The 17,557-nt window shown below is 37.4% G+C and overlaps 1 protein-coding gene across 1 annotated transcript; it reads left to right on the top strand.

The window, feature by feature from the left end:
- The first annotated feature begins 148 nt into the window (after positions 1-148).
- On the top strand, positions 149-17,518 carry col9a1a (collagen, type IX, alpha 1a). The gene is made up of 32 exons (XM_051912183.1): positions 149-384; positions 966-1,040; positions 1,175-1,213; positions 1,300-1,362; positions 3,174-3,227; positions 3,424-3,459; positions 4,605-4,628; positions 4,726-4,779; positions 4,869-4,922; positions 5,024-5,056; positions 6,401-6,457; positions 6,552-6,605; positions 6,832-6,885; positions 7,048-7,101; positions 7,180-7,233; positions 7,425-7,478; positions 7,980-8,033; positions 8,144-8,197; positions 8,291-8,344; positions 8,462-8,506; positions 9,063-9,116; positions 9,199-9,252; positions 9,335-9,388; positions 11,672-11,743; positions 12,460-12,495; positions 12,609-12,653; positions 12,772-12,804; positions 14,689-14,835; positions 15,109-15,163; positions 15,266-15,454; positions 16,430-16,507; positions 16,643-17,518. The coding sequence occupies exons 1-32, from the start codon at positions 310-312 to the stop codon at positions 16,846-16,848; spliced, it is 2,064 nt and encodes a 687-aa protein (XP_051768143.1). The 5' UTR covers positions 149-309; the 3' UTR covers positions 16,849-17,518.
- The last annotated feature ends 39 nt before the right edge of the window (positions 17,519-17,557 follow it).

Here is a 17,557-nt window from a genome sequence, read left to right as displayed (position 1 = left end):
CCTGGCAAAAATTTTAAAAGTTACTAACACCGAATTAGATCTAAATCTGGACCATTGTTTACGAGCGGTACCCACAGCAGGTACCCAGAGTTTGAGCCACGCCTATTTTACGCAAACCTTTGAACTCATATCCAATCACCTTCAAGTTCCCAACACGGCTCATGAATAAGCATGACTTTTTAATACTGCATCGAGAGACTGGTAGATGGTGTGGAGGTTTAGTTGGGGAATATTGACAGAAAACCCGTCAACCCCAACAAAACTCCTAAAAAGGACTATTTTGCCTCCTTCAAGTCATCGGGGGTGACTATGGCGCACGCCGCGACTCTCCGCGCGTCTGTGCTGCTGATTTTACTGCAGTTAGTCCTGATCGTCTCTGCACAGGTAGGAAACAAGGGATTTCTTTTGCAGTAGAGATGGACTGTGTGGGTGTTTTGGGTCATGTATTTAGTCACTGTATTGTTTTTAAATATCTAAAAAAAAAAAATTAAATATAGAGACAAAAACAATAAAAAGACAAAAAAGTAATGTGTGTTTTGATGTGAGATTATTAAATAATATGTACTAAAGCAGCAAATACGTTTTTTTTTTTTTTTTTTTTTTACAATTGCACTATTTCTGAACTGTATGTCTTATATTTCTTATGTTAATTGATGCCAAGCTTCTTCATTAAAATGATCTGAATTTGCGATTATCTGAGAGCCAGAGCATTGCTTGACATATGGAGGGTATTTTCCGTAAATTGGTCCAGGTGTGCACAGCTGTTTTCACTTATAATAGGATAAGAGAAGAGTCAGTGTGAAGCCAGTGTGATACCTCTAACCAAAGCATCACGTACAATGACTTCATTGTTTTCAGGACTGTTTTTTTTTTTTTTTCTTCCTTTTCTTTTTTATTCTTTGGATTTCAGGATAAATTTTGAGCAAGCGATGGTTTGTTTTCTATGTTTTTTTTGTTTGATTTAGAGGGGGCCAGTTGGTCCAAGAGGGCTGCCTGGACCTCCAGGGCTTCCTGGGTTTTCTGGAGTTGACGGCATTGATGTGAGTCACAAAAAAATATCATTTTAGTTACACTTTGATTTCTCAGAAACAAATTAAATGTCCATCCTCATACTATACACAAGGGCTTTGTAGCCTTGAATAATGTCTCTTTTTTGTATTTTGTATGATTTCAGGGTGAGAGGGGACCTGGCCCCGGCCCAGTTGGCCCCCCAGTGAGTATTTATCTTTTTCGAGACAAAAATGAATATGTATTGCTGAAATGATATGCTACAATCCATTAATCTGATGAATCCGACAGGGCCCTGATGGAGACAATGGCAAGGATGGATTAAATGGCCTTCCAGGAAAACCTGGAGCGGATGTGAGTATTGTTCTTTATTTTTGTAGAGGTCTGGAAACCAAGATAAAATCAGCTTTTCTTTTCTAATTAACACTCGCACCATCAGAGACTGCAAGTGTAGTTTGCATAGGAGGGGTCTGAGTAAAAAAAGAAATCCAAGATGGAAAAAAAGGATTGGAGAGGAGAGGAAAGAGAGAGCAGAGAGAGACTCATTGGCTTCCTGGTGGAGACAGAGGCCTTTTTGTATAAGTATGAAGCCACAGGAGCAGAAATGTGTACTATTACTGATGGGACTGAGCATTAAACCAAAGTACACCTACTCCTTTGTGGCTCTTCTGAGCTTTATAGTTTAGCTAGTTCTTAGCTAGTTCATTTAAAAGACTTAACACAGTAAAGTTTTCAGTAAAAATATCCAACCATCCCTAAAATAAGATACATTTACTTGAGAAGCATGCTTGTTTAAGATGCATGTTTTCAGAGACTCTATCATGACTTAAGTTTATTTTTCTTACACCACTGGCAACTATATTTTCCGTTTTTTTAAATTTTTTATATCTTTTAATATCTTCACTTTTAATTCTCAAGTAATTTTATCTTGTTTAAAATATATTTAAACATATTTCAACAATACAGATTAAAGTTTTTTTTTTTTTTTTGTCTAGAATAACCAATTATGTTGGCATTAATTAAACAATATATACAGATGTTATATTTTAGGTTTCTTGATAGTGTAGCCTATCATGTTAGCATTACTTTGCAAAAAAAAAAAAAAAGCTTTTAATTACACAAAATCAACAATATATAATATATTTAAAGGCTTAGTTCACCCAAAAATGAAATTTCTGTTATTAAGTGCTCACCCTCATGTCATCCCAAACCTGCAAGACCTTCGTTCACCTTCAGAACACAAATTAAGATATTTTTGATGAAATATGAGGGTATCTGTACCACTCATAGGCAGCAACGTCATTGCACCTTTTGAGGTCCAGAAAGTTATCATTAAAATAGTCAATGTGACTGCAGTGGTTCAGCCTTAATGTTATGAAGTGACGATAATACTTTTTGCATGCAAAATCAAAACAAAAATAACGACTTTATTTCAAAATTTGAACTGTTGTCATATGCAGTTGACGTAGTGAACGCAGTGCAGGCTTCCGTGTTTACGTCCGAATGCCGGCTCAGTATTGGCCAATGCTGCTCATGTGTACAGTACAGCACGATGCATGCGTGTGGTGCTGACGCAGGAGCCGGCCAATACCGAGCCGGCGTTCAGACTTAAACACGGAAGCCTGCACTGCGTTCACTACGTCAACTGAATATGACAACAGTTCAGATTTTGTGGTTTTCAGTTTGTGGTTTCTAAATGTTTGTATTATAACTGATGCAAAGGGGAAAATGCATTCTAAATCATTCTATATGCAATTTTATATATTTTTGGTGGCTATCATTTTGAAGAGATGTTTCCTGTTCCCTGTAATGAAGTGTTAAAAACAGGGGTCTACAGTGGTCTACTGTATATATATTAGAGTAAATGTGGGCGGGGTTTGCTATTTGTCAGAGTCACGAGAAAGGTAAATGTCATTTCTGATTGGTTTAAAAAGTGATTATCATTTTATTGTCAGTGTGTGTGTCTGAGCTTTGAAAAATAAAATGCAATTAATTTCATACATAAATTAAATAAGCATAAATAATTAGCTCAGCAATCCTGCAGCTGTATCACATTATTGTTAGTCTAGCTGTTGTCAGATTAGTGAATAAAGTAACAGACATTTGATCTTCAGTAAGTTACAGTGAAATCTATTTATGCTCATAAATGGTTTTGTCTTTCAAAGGGTTTGACTGGGCCCCTTGGTGAACCTGGCCCTGTTGGCCCTCCTGGACAGAAAGTAAGTTTCAACTTAATACATTTTATTCATTATTTCACTTTTCAGTTAAAAATAAGTGAAAGTGCACACAGATATTTGAATTTTAAAGTACTAGGTCTTTCTTGTGAATGGCTGTATTATTACTGATGCTTCATTTACATAAGTTCTAACTGTTATTCATTAAAGATCCTATGGTTTGACATTTATTCTTTATTAGGGTGAACCTGGTGAGCCGGGACTAAGGGGAGCCCCTGTAAGTAAAATATTCAAATTCTCTTCACACTGATGTAAACAAATTTGTCTCTTGTAATTTTAGTGTGATGCTAGAGTAATCAGATAATAAATGATTAGTCCACTTTCGTATAAAATTTTCCTGATAATTGACTCACCCCCATGTCATTCAAGATGTTCATGTCTTTCTTTCTTCAGTTGAAAAGAAATTAAGGTTTTTGATTAAAACATTCCAGGATTATTCTCCATATAGTGGACTTCAATGGCCTCCAAATGCTTGAAGGTCAAAATTACAGTTTCAGTGCAGCTTCAAAGGGCTTTAAACGATACCAGACGAGGAATAAGGGTCTTATCTAGCGAAACGGTCGGTCATTTTTGAAAAAAAAATGTAAATTTATATGCTTTATATAAACAAATGATCGCCTTCCAAGTGCTTCCGCCAAAACCGTACTTTCATATTCTTCAAAAAGCTTACGCTGTATGTCCTACGCCTTCCCTATTCTACTTACGTAAAAAAATGTAACTGGCGCTGCGTTCGTTCCGTAAGTAGAATAGGGAAGGCGTAGGACATACAGCGTAAACTTTTTGAAGAATACAAAAGTACGGTTTTGGCGGAAGCACTTGGAAGGCGATCATTTATTTATATGAAGCATATACATTTACATTTTTTTTTCCGAAAATCGTTTCGCTAGATAAGACCCTTATTCCTCGTCTGGTATCGTTTAAAGCCCTTTGAAGCTGCACTGAAACTGTAATTTTTACCTTCAACCCTTTGGAGGCCATTGAAGTCCAATATAAGGAGAATAATCCTGGAATGTTTTCATCAAAAACCTTAATTTCTTTTCGACTGAAGAAAGAAAGACATGAACATCTTGGATGACATGGGGGTGAGTAAATTATCAGGAAAATTTTATATGAAAGTGAACTAATCCTTTAATATAGATGTTTTCTCTCCCATCAGTTTGTTATTATTCATAGATATATCTGTTTAAACAGTGATCTCCCATTATAAGATGGCTGTACACATTTTGAATTGTTGCAGGCAGTTGGTCATTGATCAAGTTTAGGCCTTTGACCTTCTAGCCCATACAGTGATGTAATAACACAAGGCTGTACTTTTTTCTTTGCTAAGTTAATATCATTGCACATCTGTTACTTTGTTAACAGGGTGTTGGAGAGGATGGTGAAGCTGTGAGTGCCTAATCTTCTATTTTATTATTATTTTCTTTAATAGCCAGATTTTCTGATATTTTTTCTGTTGTTATCGGCTTTCTTTTTTTTACTGAAGGGTGCTGATGGAGAAGATGGATTACCTGGAGAGCTTGGCAAAGTTGGACCTCCTGTATGTAATCTTACTTCGTTATTCCAATAAATTAAAATAAAATAGTCGAATAATAATTTGAATTGTCTGTCTCTGGTTCTGCTTTAAAGGGAAGTCGGGGACTGAGAGGTCCTGTTGGTGCTCAAGGACTGCCAGGGCCCAGAGTAAGTGTTAATGATGAGATCTTTATGACCATTCACTCATGTCCTTGATTCATTAATGGCTATAAAATACAATTGTTAAACTATATTCCTTCTATCCATAGGGCCCTCCTGGAGTCTGGGATGGGAAGGAGTTGGTATGTATCCTCAAGTCTCATATCTGGTTGTTTGCTCCTCATATTTCAGGAAACAGAAGCTCAGCAATTTTCTGTAAACAACAACACATATTTGTTGTGCTATATCTGTTTTGGTTGAAGATGTTGATGTTGATTTTGATGTTAATTCAGCTACTTGGTTACTTTCTCTATCCATCCAACAAAACTGCCATCACATGTTAGGACTCTTGTATTTATGGGTGATCCTTCAATTAGGAAAAACTTTCTGCCCACTATGACCCCCCTCCCCACCCCCAATAATTCTAAATGTTTTTTTTAAAGGATAGATTATAATAGCTTTAAACAATTGTATTGTCTCTTAAATTAGTTTTTCTTAATTTTAAGTGTAAAAAATGTAAATTCGTTGCTCCATAACCAGACATTTTAAACGTTTGTATAAAAACTGTACTTATTTTTTCCTTAAGAACTTTCCTGCATAAAAGAATAACAGATGTGTTGTCCAATTTGGCAGGCTCAGGAATTCAATGTAGCTTACATGAACAGTGCAAGTTTTTATATATTTGATATATTTAAGTCAGAAACAATGCATTTTTTATTTGTAGAACTTTTATAACTTTTTATAGTTAATTGCTAACATACAGTGTTTAAAAATCCAAGACTTACGTTTTCTAAAAGTGAAAAAAGTCATTACCATCACCCATCACACACTATATAAAAAAATGTGCAACATCACACTTTATGCCAAAATTGACTTTGATCTTTGTTGACGTTGATCTTTATTTCAGGACATGTGATAAAGGTTTTAAAATAGACAAGTACTCTTAATTAGGTCCCAAGCCCCAAAGGGGTGGAGGCCTTATTGTTTTTCTAATGATTATTATTATTATTATTTTTCAATTTCTCGGGCACTTTTGGGGCCCTTATCATGCTCGAAAACTCTTGAAACTTTGCGCACACGTTGTAATCGTCAACCATCAGGGCCAGGGCTTGGGCCCATCATCGCTGCTTGCAGCTATATTTTACAAATTATCATTCGTGGGGCAGTCGTGGCCTAATGGTTAGAGAGTCAGACTGGTAACCCAAAGTTGTGGGTTTGATTCTCAATACTGGCAGGAAATGATTGAGATGCCTTTGAGTAAGGCACCAAACCCCTAATTGCAAAATGGCTGCCCACTGCTCTGGGTGTCCACGGTTTGCAGTGTGTGTTCACTACTCCAAATGTGTGTGCACTAACTGGATGGGTTAAATGCAGAGGACAAATTCTGAGTATGGATAACCATAACTGGCCTTTAATTTTAATTGAAGAATCACTCGTATACATCAATGTTTCTACTAACTGATATGTCTTTGTTATATTTTTTTTAGTGTCCAAATGCCTGTACGTCTGGCCTGAATGGTTACACAGGTCTTCCAGGCATGAAGGTGCCTTTTAAATTATAATTTTTCCAATTAATATACACTTCCAGCCAACACACAAGGATGCCCAACACACAGTGGTGTTGTTTTTCATCCTTAGGGTCACAAAGGTGTCAAAGGTGAATCAGGTGAACCAGGAAGGCAAGGACATAAGGTGACAGCTGCATGAATGAAGTTCTGTTGGACAATTAGGAAAATTATTTTTGTATTTTTGTACAATTAGAAGTTATTTTTGTAGATGTACAGTACATGTAAAGTGTGAGCAATTTACCTTTTAATGTATTAAATGGTGGCTCATAAATAAATAATTGTTAAAATAATTAAGCTAGTTAAGGAGCAAAGATCATGTCTGGGTGTGTAATTTTATTGATTTCTTACAGGGAGAAGAAGGAGACCAGGGAGCACCTGGAGAGCCGGGAGCACAAGGATTACCTGTAAAAAAAGACATGACTTATCTAATATTCTTTGCTGATGTTATCTAACATACTATATACTTATATTTCATATTATGATCATTTGTATCTTTTCCACTCATGTGTTCCTGTTCAGTGTGTTGCTCAATATCTTTTTGTGTGCTTGTTTTTGTTGTACTGTAGGGTCCGCAGGGTTTGAGAGGAATCACAGGGATGTTGGGCCCTAAAGGGGACAGGGTGAGTGTCAAAGGCTCTTCACATCTAATACAATAACAAGGATGTTTTGTAATTACCAAATATATTCTTTTCCATTAGGGAGTTCGTGGGAATGTTGGTGTCCAGGGCCCTCAGGGTATTCAGGGTGCTCCTGTAAGTATCAAAATCAGAATTATATAATTTTTACTTTACAAGTCACTACAAAGGTTTGGCCTTTAACCTCATTTCAAATTATGCATCTGTACTTATATTCTTATATTATCTTTACAGGCTGCTTGATTTGTTTTTGTAAATGAACACATGAATTAAAACCTATAGACTCATATTGTATCTCATTTTTAAAGGGTGATCGGGGCCAAAGAGGAAAAGTAGGTGAGACTGGACCAAAAGGAGCTCAGGTGAGTCTTCATACAACAACAAAACAACACGTATACATTATATTTATCATGTCATATCAACAGCTCAAGAAGACTCAACAAGCTTGCCATATTTTTTAACTTCCTTAAATGGACAGTTCAACCAAAAATGAAAATCTGTCATCATTTACTCACCCTCAAGTTGTTCCAAACCTGTATAAATTTCTTTCTGTTGTTATTTTGTCTGCCTCTTTAAATACTTGAGCTCTTAAGGCTGAATGGTTTATGATTGGCTGTCAAAGTTTTTATCATTCATCAGATGAAAAAAAATTATTCTGAAAGTGATTCCAACTATATTGTTTCTCTGTGTCATTATCGTTATAGTTGTGGTGTGGTCTCTGCTATTATTTTATATTTAGAACGATTTTTGGAACTATATCTTTATCATTATTGTAATCATCCTTGGTGTGAACGGGCCTGCACTAAGTTCTAATAACTTTTTGATTTACTATAATAATATCATCTAATGTGGATTTTTTCTAGGGACCTCGGGGGTTGCAGGGACTTATGGGTTTACCTGGACCGAAAGGAGAGACTGTAAGTTACCTGTACTGCAGTTTTATTGATGATTTTATTGTGTTATCCTAAAGTGATCTATTATACCATCAAATTGTATCATTTTTTAATTTAACCTTTTTGTGGTGTAGGGTTTGCCTGGAGTTGATGCTCGTGACGGTATTCCAGGACTGCCTGGAGTGAAGGTAATGACTTTAATTCGTGCATGCAGATCAATATCACTGTTTGTCTACCTTTTTTGTGTTTTTATCTGCATATGTCTGTTGTTGTTTTATTAGGGTCTTCCTGGGAAAGTTGGCTCACCTGGTGATGCTGGACTTCAGGGATTTCCAGTGCGTATGACCCTTGACCCCTGTTCAAAATGCAATTAGTATGCAGTGATATCTGCTTGTGAGATAACTGGGAATAGCTTGCATTATTGTATTATTGTATCATTTCTTTTCCTCCAGGGTTTGCCAGGCATTTCAGGAGGAAAAGGCCACATGGGTGAAAAAGTAGGTAATTCAAGTGTCTTCATCGTTATTTATTAATTTGGTTTATCCAAGATAGATTCCTGTTTTAAATGTGTGCTGAGAAACTACTGTTTAAAGTTTGGGGTTAATAGGTTTTTTTGTTTTTTTTTTGTTACAGAAATTAATACTTTTATTCAGCAAGGATGCATTAAATTGATCAAAAGTGACAGTAAAGACGTTTACACTGTCACCAAAACATTCTATTTCACAAAAATTTCCACAAAAATATTAAGCAAAACAGCTGTTTTTAACATTAATAATAATCACCAAATCAGCATATTAGAATGATTTCTGAAGGATCATGTGACATTATAGACTGGAGAAAGGATGCTGAAAATTCAGCTTCGCCATCACAGGAATAAATTACATTTTACAATATATTCATATAGAAAACAGTTATTTTAAATTGCAATAATATTTCACAATATTAATTTTTTATTTTTATTTTTGATCAAATAAATGCAGCCTAGCTGATTATATGTGACTTTTAGTTTGTGTCCATTAGCAGGAAGGATAACCTGTGTTGTCTTTGCTTCAGGGAAATACTGGTGATCCAGGTGTGGCAGGTCTGATTGGAAATAATGGAAAAACAGTGAGTCACGTTTATCCATTTGTTCACCACACCCTACAGGCCCATGTGGATGGATGAACATCTTCTGGTGTTTTGATTTCAGGGTGAACGTGGTGAGCAGGGAGAGGTGGGTCCAGTCGGGCCAAGAGGTGGACCAGTGAGTATATTTCCTCTTACATCTTATAGTGTCATATAAAGAAATCTGTCACTTTTAAAATATTCTTTCTTTTTTTTTCCAGGGTGAGAGAGGAGTAAGAGGTCCTGATGGGCCTGCAGGCTCGCCAGGTGCGAGGGTGAGTTATCAGGAACCACAATTCTGTTTAACCTGCTATTATATAACTATAAAAGATACTATAGGACACATTTAGACACTCTTAGGTGAAGCTTCATGAGCCCTGAGAATAGCCTCCACGCTAACAAATATATGTTCTAAGAACGTTTTGCTAACGTTCCCATTAAAGGATTAGTCCACTTTTAAATAAACTTTTCCTGATAATTTACTCACCCCCATGTCATCCAAGATGTTCATGTCTTTCTTTCTTCAGTCGAAAAGAAATTAAGGTTTTTGACGAAAACATTCCAGGATTATTCTCCTTATAGTGGACTTCTATGGCCTCCAAACGGTTGAAGGTCAAAATTACAGTTTCATTGCAGCTTCAAAGGACTTTAAACGATACCAGACGAGGAATAAGGGTCTTATCTAGCGAAACGATCGGTCATTTTCGAAAAAAATGTAAATGTATATGCTTTATATAAACAAATGTTCGCCTTCTAAGTGCTTCCGCCAAAACCGCATTTCCGTATTCTCCAAAAAGTTTACGCTGTATGTCCTACGCCTTCCCTATTCTACTTACGGAACGAACGCAGTGCCAGTTACGTTTTTGCCGTAAGTTGAATAGGGTAGGCGCATAGACATATGGGGAAGGCGTAGGACATACAGCGTAAACTTTTTTTAAAATACGGAAATGCGGTTTTGGCGGAAGCACTTAGAAGGCGAACATTTGTTTATATAAAGCATATACATTTACATTTTTTGTGAACTAATCCTTTAAGTTATAAAAACATTATTTCTGAAAGTTCTCTGAATGTTCAAAACGTCCAGTTTTTTAAATGTAAAAAAAAAAAAAAGTTTTTTTTCTTGGTTGTGTGAATGTTAAGGGAACATTCCATGATCATTTTCTAAACATTATGGGGATGTTACTTTTGAATGTTGTCTGAACTAAAACATTTCAGAAAAAAACGTTCCATCATTGATGTATCAATAACATTTGTGTGCCAATGTTTTGAGAATATTATTAAAGACCAGATAACTAGAATGTTCTATCGACGTTACTGGAAGAATGTTTTTTTTCATAACTTTGAGAGAACCTTGCCAGAACGTTAGCAAAAGTTTTGAGAACGTTCCCTGTTAGCTGGGATGGAGCTACAAAGGAAAGGCAAAAATGTACAGAAAGAAGTGAAGGACAGATGAAAGATGAAGAGAAAACCTTAGAAGATGACAAATAAGACACGTAAGTGGATTCCAACAGAAATTCCAAGGAAACACCCCTTATTCTTCTGGCAGGATCATTTTACTTTGGCAAAATAGCGGTATTTTACCATTCACTGATGCGTCCAGGTTGCACTCAGTCACCAATATATGTTTGGTCTAAAATGCATTTGCCCTCATGTTTTGCTGCAGGACAGCAATTGCGAGTAAATTTTTTGTCATCTTTGCGGGACTGTGATATGAAGAGTGTAACATATCTTTAGCAACAGTGTGAAAGTTAATAACACAGGTACAATACTGGTATAAACATAGATCTGTCTGTACCATATGCATCACATGATGACTAAAAATTTTTTTTAGAATACGTCCGTTTCCACAGTCCACACTACAGTGCGAAAACAGTATTTTCAACTTGGGAGTGCGTTTTCAAAAACCTCCATCTTTGTTGACAAAAACGCTGTCTCAGTGTGGACGGAAAGGCCAAATCGGAGAGAAAAAGATGCGTTTTCAAACAAACACATATTAGTGTGGACAAGGCCTATATTGGGACCCAGTGACTACATCTAAACTTGTACTACAACACTGTCTAGATGTCCCACAACAAATTTAACACAATCAGAGACATGTTCCTCTTGGTCTTAGTTCTCAGATTCCTGTCCTATGTGCTTAGTCTTATGCCGAGGAGCTTAATAGTGCTGCAAACTGTAACACAATCTCTTTAGAAAGCGCTGGAGTGCTTTAGTACAGTAATCGGCTGGTAGGGGCATGAATAGCCTGTTGTTATTGAAGCCTAGTAGCTGGGGGTATTTTCTTTGGTAAGGGGATATTCAGAGCAGGAAGGGGGGCTGAATGAGCCCTCTGTCTTACAGGAATTCCTTCAAGCAGCCAGCAAAGGGCATCAGGCCTAATCATAGTCCACATCCATCCACACACCTTAGACGTGCCCCGCCAGCACCCTGTTCACTGAGCTGCCGACTCTGTTTTTTTAGCGCAGATGTGGTTTGTAAGGCAGTTACAGGCACAGGCCATGTAGTGTTCATGAATTTGTATTTATTGATGTGTGTCTGTGTGTTTATGTATTCTACAGGGAGCTAGAGGAGATCTGGGCCTTCCTGGTCTTCCAGGGCCTGCTGGCTTCATTGGGCAGAAAGGCGACAGGGTAGGATTTCTGTGAACTAATCAATTCAGAATACAAAATAACCTATTAAATCTTTTAATAAAAGTTGTCTATGTATGGTCAGAATAGCATACTAACATTACTAAAAACATACTATCACTCTGTTTATATACTTTTTATATACTGCATCAAATTTGCATAGAAATACATTTAAAGGACCTCCCACAATGGCCAAAATGTGCAGTATACAGCAAACGCACAGGGTATTGCATCCCATAATGCAATATGGCCTTCAACTTCCTGTGTGACAAATGAACTGGAAATAAAATCAACTTTTGACATCTGTTTCTTCACTCATTTGATTAGGCTGCCAAAATTTAAGACATTTTTAGACAAAACTGGATTAAAAATGCTAAATTCCTGTTTTGTTTTGTTGTTTTTAGATATAATGTGATATTAAATATAATGTGAATTATTTGTTTAATTCACTTGCTGAATGTGGTGAGGTCATGTGACTTCTGAATCTTAGAAACTTAAAACTTGAAATAAGCTTTGTTATTGGCTATATGGAGTACAATCATTATTCTCTTTATCGTGAAACTTTAAATCTGAAAGCTTCTGTGTATCAACATTCTCTCAGAAACAAGCTGGCAAAATAAATAATAAGTAATCAAAATCATATTTTACATAGTCATGTTTAGGGTAGTTAGGATCATAAATACAATTAAAAGCACAATTTTATCTTTATAATTCTTCAGGGTGCTGTTGGTCTCACTGGTCCAAAAGGAGAGCAAGTAAGCCAACATATATTTATACATATTTTAATTCTATAGAAGTTTAGTTTTTTAATAGTTAATATAAATAATTAGATCTATATTAAACCCATTTTTACTGTATGTTTGTTTAGGGACCACCTGGTGAAGAGGGAACACCAGGAGACAAAGGAGATGTTGTAAGTAAAAAACGGCACAGATATTTTATTTATGTCACAGAATGTATTGGTTATGCGTTCAGACAGGGGTCATGACCCCCTTGCTGATCTAAAACTCCATGTCCATTTATTTTCCCAGGGTGATGAAGGGGAGGCAGGCGAGAAAGGATCGGTGAGTTTGCTTTTAAAAGTGATGCTATTGTGGAGATCTCTAGAACTATCCTCCAGGGTTATTATAAGTCATTAAAACAAAAACATTTCTGTTACTTGTAATAAAATTAACATTAACTGAAATAAAATAATTATATTTTATTTCTAATTTTATTTTGGAGGTCTCCTACAATAGGTTTACATGCATCCAAGGTCAAAAAACAATTTTCTCATAAGATGCTTTGCAACATCACCTCTTTTCTCAAAATGTCTAAAACGGTTCGATCAAGGATCCGGTCTCTATAAACCCCTCCTTTCTGAGAGCCTACTCTGCTCTGATTGGTCAGATGGCCCAGCCTGTTGTGATTGGTATACTGCTTTACAACATGTGTCGGAAACGAAACGCCCTCATATCTGAATTTCTGGATTTTTTGTATTATAGTTCTGGAGGCTTGCTAATTCTCAGCACATGAATACACAGTGATACGAACCGTAACAGTGGTGTCGGTTGTACCATATGAATTTGAGCCTGAAGACTGATTTAGGGGGCCGTTCGCATATTGCGTCTTTTGCACGCTCAAATGCGTTATTTCAAATGTAGCCGCACAGCAGGCGCGCTCATAATGGAATCGACGCGGTCGCGATGTGCATGCAGTGCGTTTTCCAGGTGCATTGAGATGAAAAATTCTTAACTTTTCAGAATGCCGCAAGCGCACTGCAGGTCATGTGACAAGAACCAACTGATCAAATTTTCCATGGGAGCGCTTTGGATGCTTTCTGCGCTTTCCATGCGCTTTTAAGCGCCATATGTGAATGGCCTCTTATACTTCGTAGGCTGTGTGTATACTTCGTAGCTACGTCGTAGGCTGTGTGTAGCATGCGTAGCCTAATGTGCACCTCTCCAAAAATGTACCAAGGTGTCAATTCTATGAGGACCGCGAGCGCTGTGATTGGTCTGCTAGAACCCACCCCCACAGGTCAAAAAAAATCTGCGATAACGTCACAGTTCCTCATACGCATTTCCGCTTGTGACATAACTACAGTTAATAAATAAATAAATGATCTCTTCTATATTTAACAACTCAAGCTGCAACAAAGGTCGCTGTCTGTTTCCCACCATCACTGCTGCTGCTTCTCCAACAATGGCTGAATCCCAAATGGCACCCTAAACCCTCACGGTCTTCCTCAGAGTCCGCACTTTCGTGACTTAATGCTGCTTTGACTGCCGGGTAGAAGTCCTCTGCGTAGCTCACAGTCTTGCGGGCTCAGCTGAAGTGCACATCGAGGGCGCATAGCAGCCACAAAGGGGGCGCTTACGAGCACCCTTCTTTAAGCTTAAATGACGAATGGGACACCCTACAGTCTTGTGGACTTAACGGACACGCGCACGCAGCGGCCATTGTAAGTCCACAAGACTGAAAGTGCACATGAAGTGTGCCATTTGGGACAGGGCCTTAAAAGGTGATATCTGAAAAAGCATAATGGGGCACTTTAAACTTATTTTATTTCAGCTATTTGCCAAGGAAACATTTCTCATTTTCATTTAGTTTAACTTGATCTAGTGAAAACTAAAACTAAAATAAAAATTATTAATAAAAATGACAAAAATGACTAAAAATGTAAAAATAAAATGCATAATAAAATATAAAAAAATTAAAGCCATTTTTTAAAATGTTAATAAAAACTATATTAGTATTTATATAGTAAAATATATTAAAATATCACTGCTATCCTATCTGACATCTCATAAGTGGTCTAATTTAATTATGGGTGCTACCATATATACTATTTTTGTATAAATCCAGTCCATATATTTCCATAGATTTTCAATCCATAAAATGTGGAAAAAATGCATAAAATTCAATGTTGGCCTTCTTGAAAATAGATTATCTTTTGTTGTGTTCAGACAGGAAAACCAGGAGACGCAGGAAATAAAGGCCCAGAGGGTGGACGTGGCCAATCTGGACCCGAAGGCCCACCTGGAGAGCCTGGTCCAAGAGGCATGCAAGGAGACAGAGGGGTACCTGGATTGCCTGGGACACAGGGACGACCAGTACGCCTATTTTAATCTTCTTAATATTGACGGCTTAATCACATGACACTTCTATCATAGAGAGTTGTTGTCTGTAATTCCAATTGGATTTGGCTGTACTAAACTCATTATATGGTTGGTAGGCCATCAGGAATTTTACCTCAATGTGATGCTGTCAAGTTCTAAAGGGATTTTTTTCCACCACAGTCCTTTTTACATCCATTCAACGAGGAACAAATAAACCAACAGGCACATAATTGAAAAATTAATAGTGTCCACATGATTTTCCTCTAGGGCCGAGCACCAACAGATGAACACATCAAGCAGGTCTGCATGAGGGCTTTGCATGGTCAGTATTTTGATATCCAAACAGATATTTGCAAATGGAAGCTCAACTCATTGTTAAATCCTTGTTCTTTAAATGGTTTTGACATTTTCGTTTCCCTCACAGGACAGCTTGCCCAGCTGGCAGCCAGTCTGACGAGGCCCGAGTCGGGCATCTCTGGGTTGCCAGGTCCTCCTGGTCCTCCTGGCCCTCCAGGGCCCGCTGGAGACAATGGCTTCCCTGGGCATCCTGGAAGCAGAGGACTGCCAGGTCTCAAAGGGCCCCCAGGACTTCTGGGGAGGAAAGGGCCCAAAGGTATGAAAGAGTTTTGGTATAACAGTGTGGTCACATTGTGGTTAATTATTTTACCCAGAGAAAACGTTGGATTATGCAACAGACATTATACAACTCAGTGCCTTCACTCAGTTATTTTATAAACCATTGGTTTGTTATATCAGCCTTTTTCATGCTATAAATTGATCAAAAATCGGCCAATAAATACCAGCAGCCGATATATCGATGCATCTCTACTGTTAACAGATTCCAGAGGTTTAAGTGGACTTACTGTGTAAATGTAAATTGAGGTCACCCTCTTTGAGTCAGAGTCAGTAACATTTCTTTGGACAGCAGATCTGACTCTAGTTCAGTTGTTTTCTATTGGTTTTGCTTCAGGACCCTTATTTGACATCATTTGGTACATCAAAGTACCAAAATTATCACACAAAAGTAACAAAGAATATCCTTAAATTTGCAATGAAACAGAATTAGTGACATAATATTTCTTCCATATTGTGACATACGTCTGAGTGAAACAGATTATTGAAAAAGAAAAAATGCTGGGCAGGGATGTCGGTTGTTGATTGGATGGAGGCAGATCTGAATGCGAGCTTGCAGTCAATTATAAGTAAGGGCCGGGATTTATGCGGACAAACCGATTGGAGATGTCCGGCATACATTACTAGAGAGAAACCTGTTGTTTTAAAGAAAGATCGTGTGACATTTTGATTTGAACATTTTTTTTTTTTTCAAAATTTGTGCCACAATACAGTAGAATATGACTGGCCATATGGCCTTTGATGTCAACAACTATCTATAATCCTATCATAAATGATTATAGGATTACTTGCATTTTATTATTTCCATGAAATGTTGAAGTAAAAAGACTGAAATAGTATTTTTTTGTAATACATACTCCAATAATTGTTTTATTTATAAAATGGGTCATGAAACACCAGTCGAGGGCCCTAAATCCACTATTACACTAAAACCTTTGTGTTCTCTTTGATTTAGGTGACCAAGGTGACAGGGGAGATAGAGGGCCCACAGTGGAGGGGTCTAAAGGTATACCTGGACCACCAGGGCTCCCAGGTAAGAGCAAGGCCAACGTCTAATCCAATATACATAATTTAATTCATCATTGTGTGTTAAATGATCTTGGCAAATCTGTAAATATGCTTCTGACCGCTGGCCTGTTTCTCTCACTCTTCGTCCACCTGCTCTCAGGTGAGCCTGGTACGCCAGCATATGGCACTAATGGTCGTGACGGCCTGAGAGGACCACCAGGTGTTCCTGGAATGCCAGGTGTGCCGGGGCCACCTGGTCCCCCCGGCCTTAACGGATACTGCGAGTCATCTCAGTGCGTGCTTAACGTAGTTGTAGAGCCGCCGTCCATCAAAGAGTCCAACATGAAGGGACCAGACAGTCTATGAGCTGAGAGCCATCAGCGAGCCACACATCAGAGCCCAGCGTCTCTGGACAGGGAAACTTGAGAGACTAATGGAGTGACTCCCTCTACGAGGAGATTTCTGTGTCGATGGTATATGCAGGTGTGACTGTACTTATCAAACACCAGCGTGAAGTTGGATCAATTCATGTTATGGTTTCCAGTCTCATTCAGTCCCATTTTAACAAGATAAAAGTTTTTGGACATACTTTTGTATAGTTCTAATATTTCTATTAAAAATTAAAATAAACCTAAATTGCCCCATAAATAATGCAATTATAGCTTGCAAAAAAATACATTCTGAATATACTTTGTAGCCTATTCTTTAGGTACCGTATGCAAATCATGCCATCACAACCTGGTATATTTACACATTGAAAACGGATTTAACGGTTTAAATCAGAGGGGGTCCAAGCTTTGTAAATTTGTCAATATTGCATTCAGTTAACAATAGTTTGCAAGCATTTTATTAAATCGTTTCAGGTTGTTTTAACCTTAGAGACATTCTCAGATTTTATGAAAATGTTTGTGGTTCTTTGCAGTGGGGCTGTTTAAAAATATCTAGGAATTTTCTATATTCTTTATTTATTGTAGAAAGGATTGATGTGACACCAGCAGTTGTGAAAATGGAGGAAAATAAAAGAATTTTGATAAAGTGCTGCATGTTATTAATTTAAAATCAGGCTCCAAAGAGA

The sequence above is a fragment of the Ctenopharyngodon idella genome, chromosome 11 (assembly GCF_019924925.1).
Source record: "Ctenopharyngodon idella isolate HZGC_01 chromosome 11, HZGC01, whole genome shotgun sequence".
NCBI lineage: Eukaryota > Metazoa > Chordata > Actinopteri > Cypriniformes > Xenocyprididae > Ctenopharyngodon > Ctenopharyngodon idella.
Note: the sequence above shows the minus strand (reverse complement) of the source record. Positions and strands in the feature narration are given on the sequence as shown.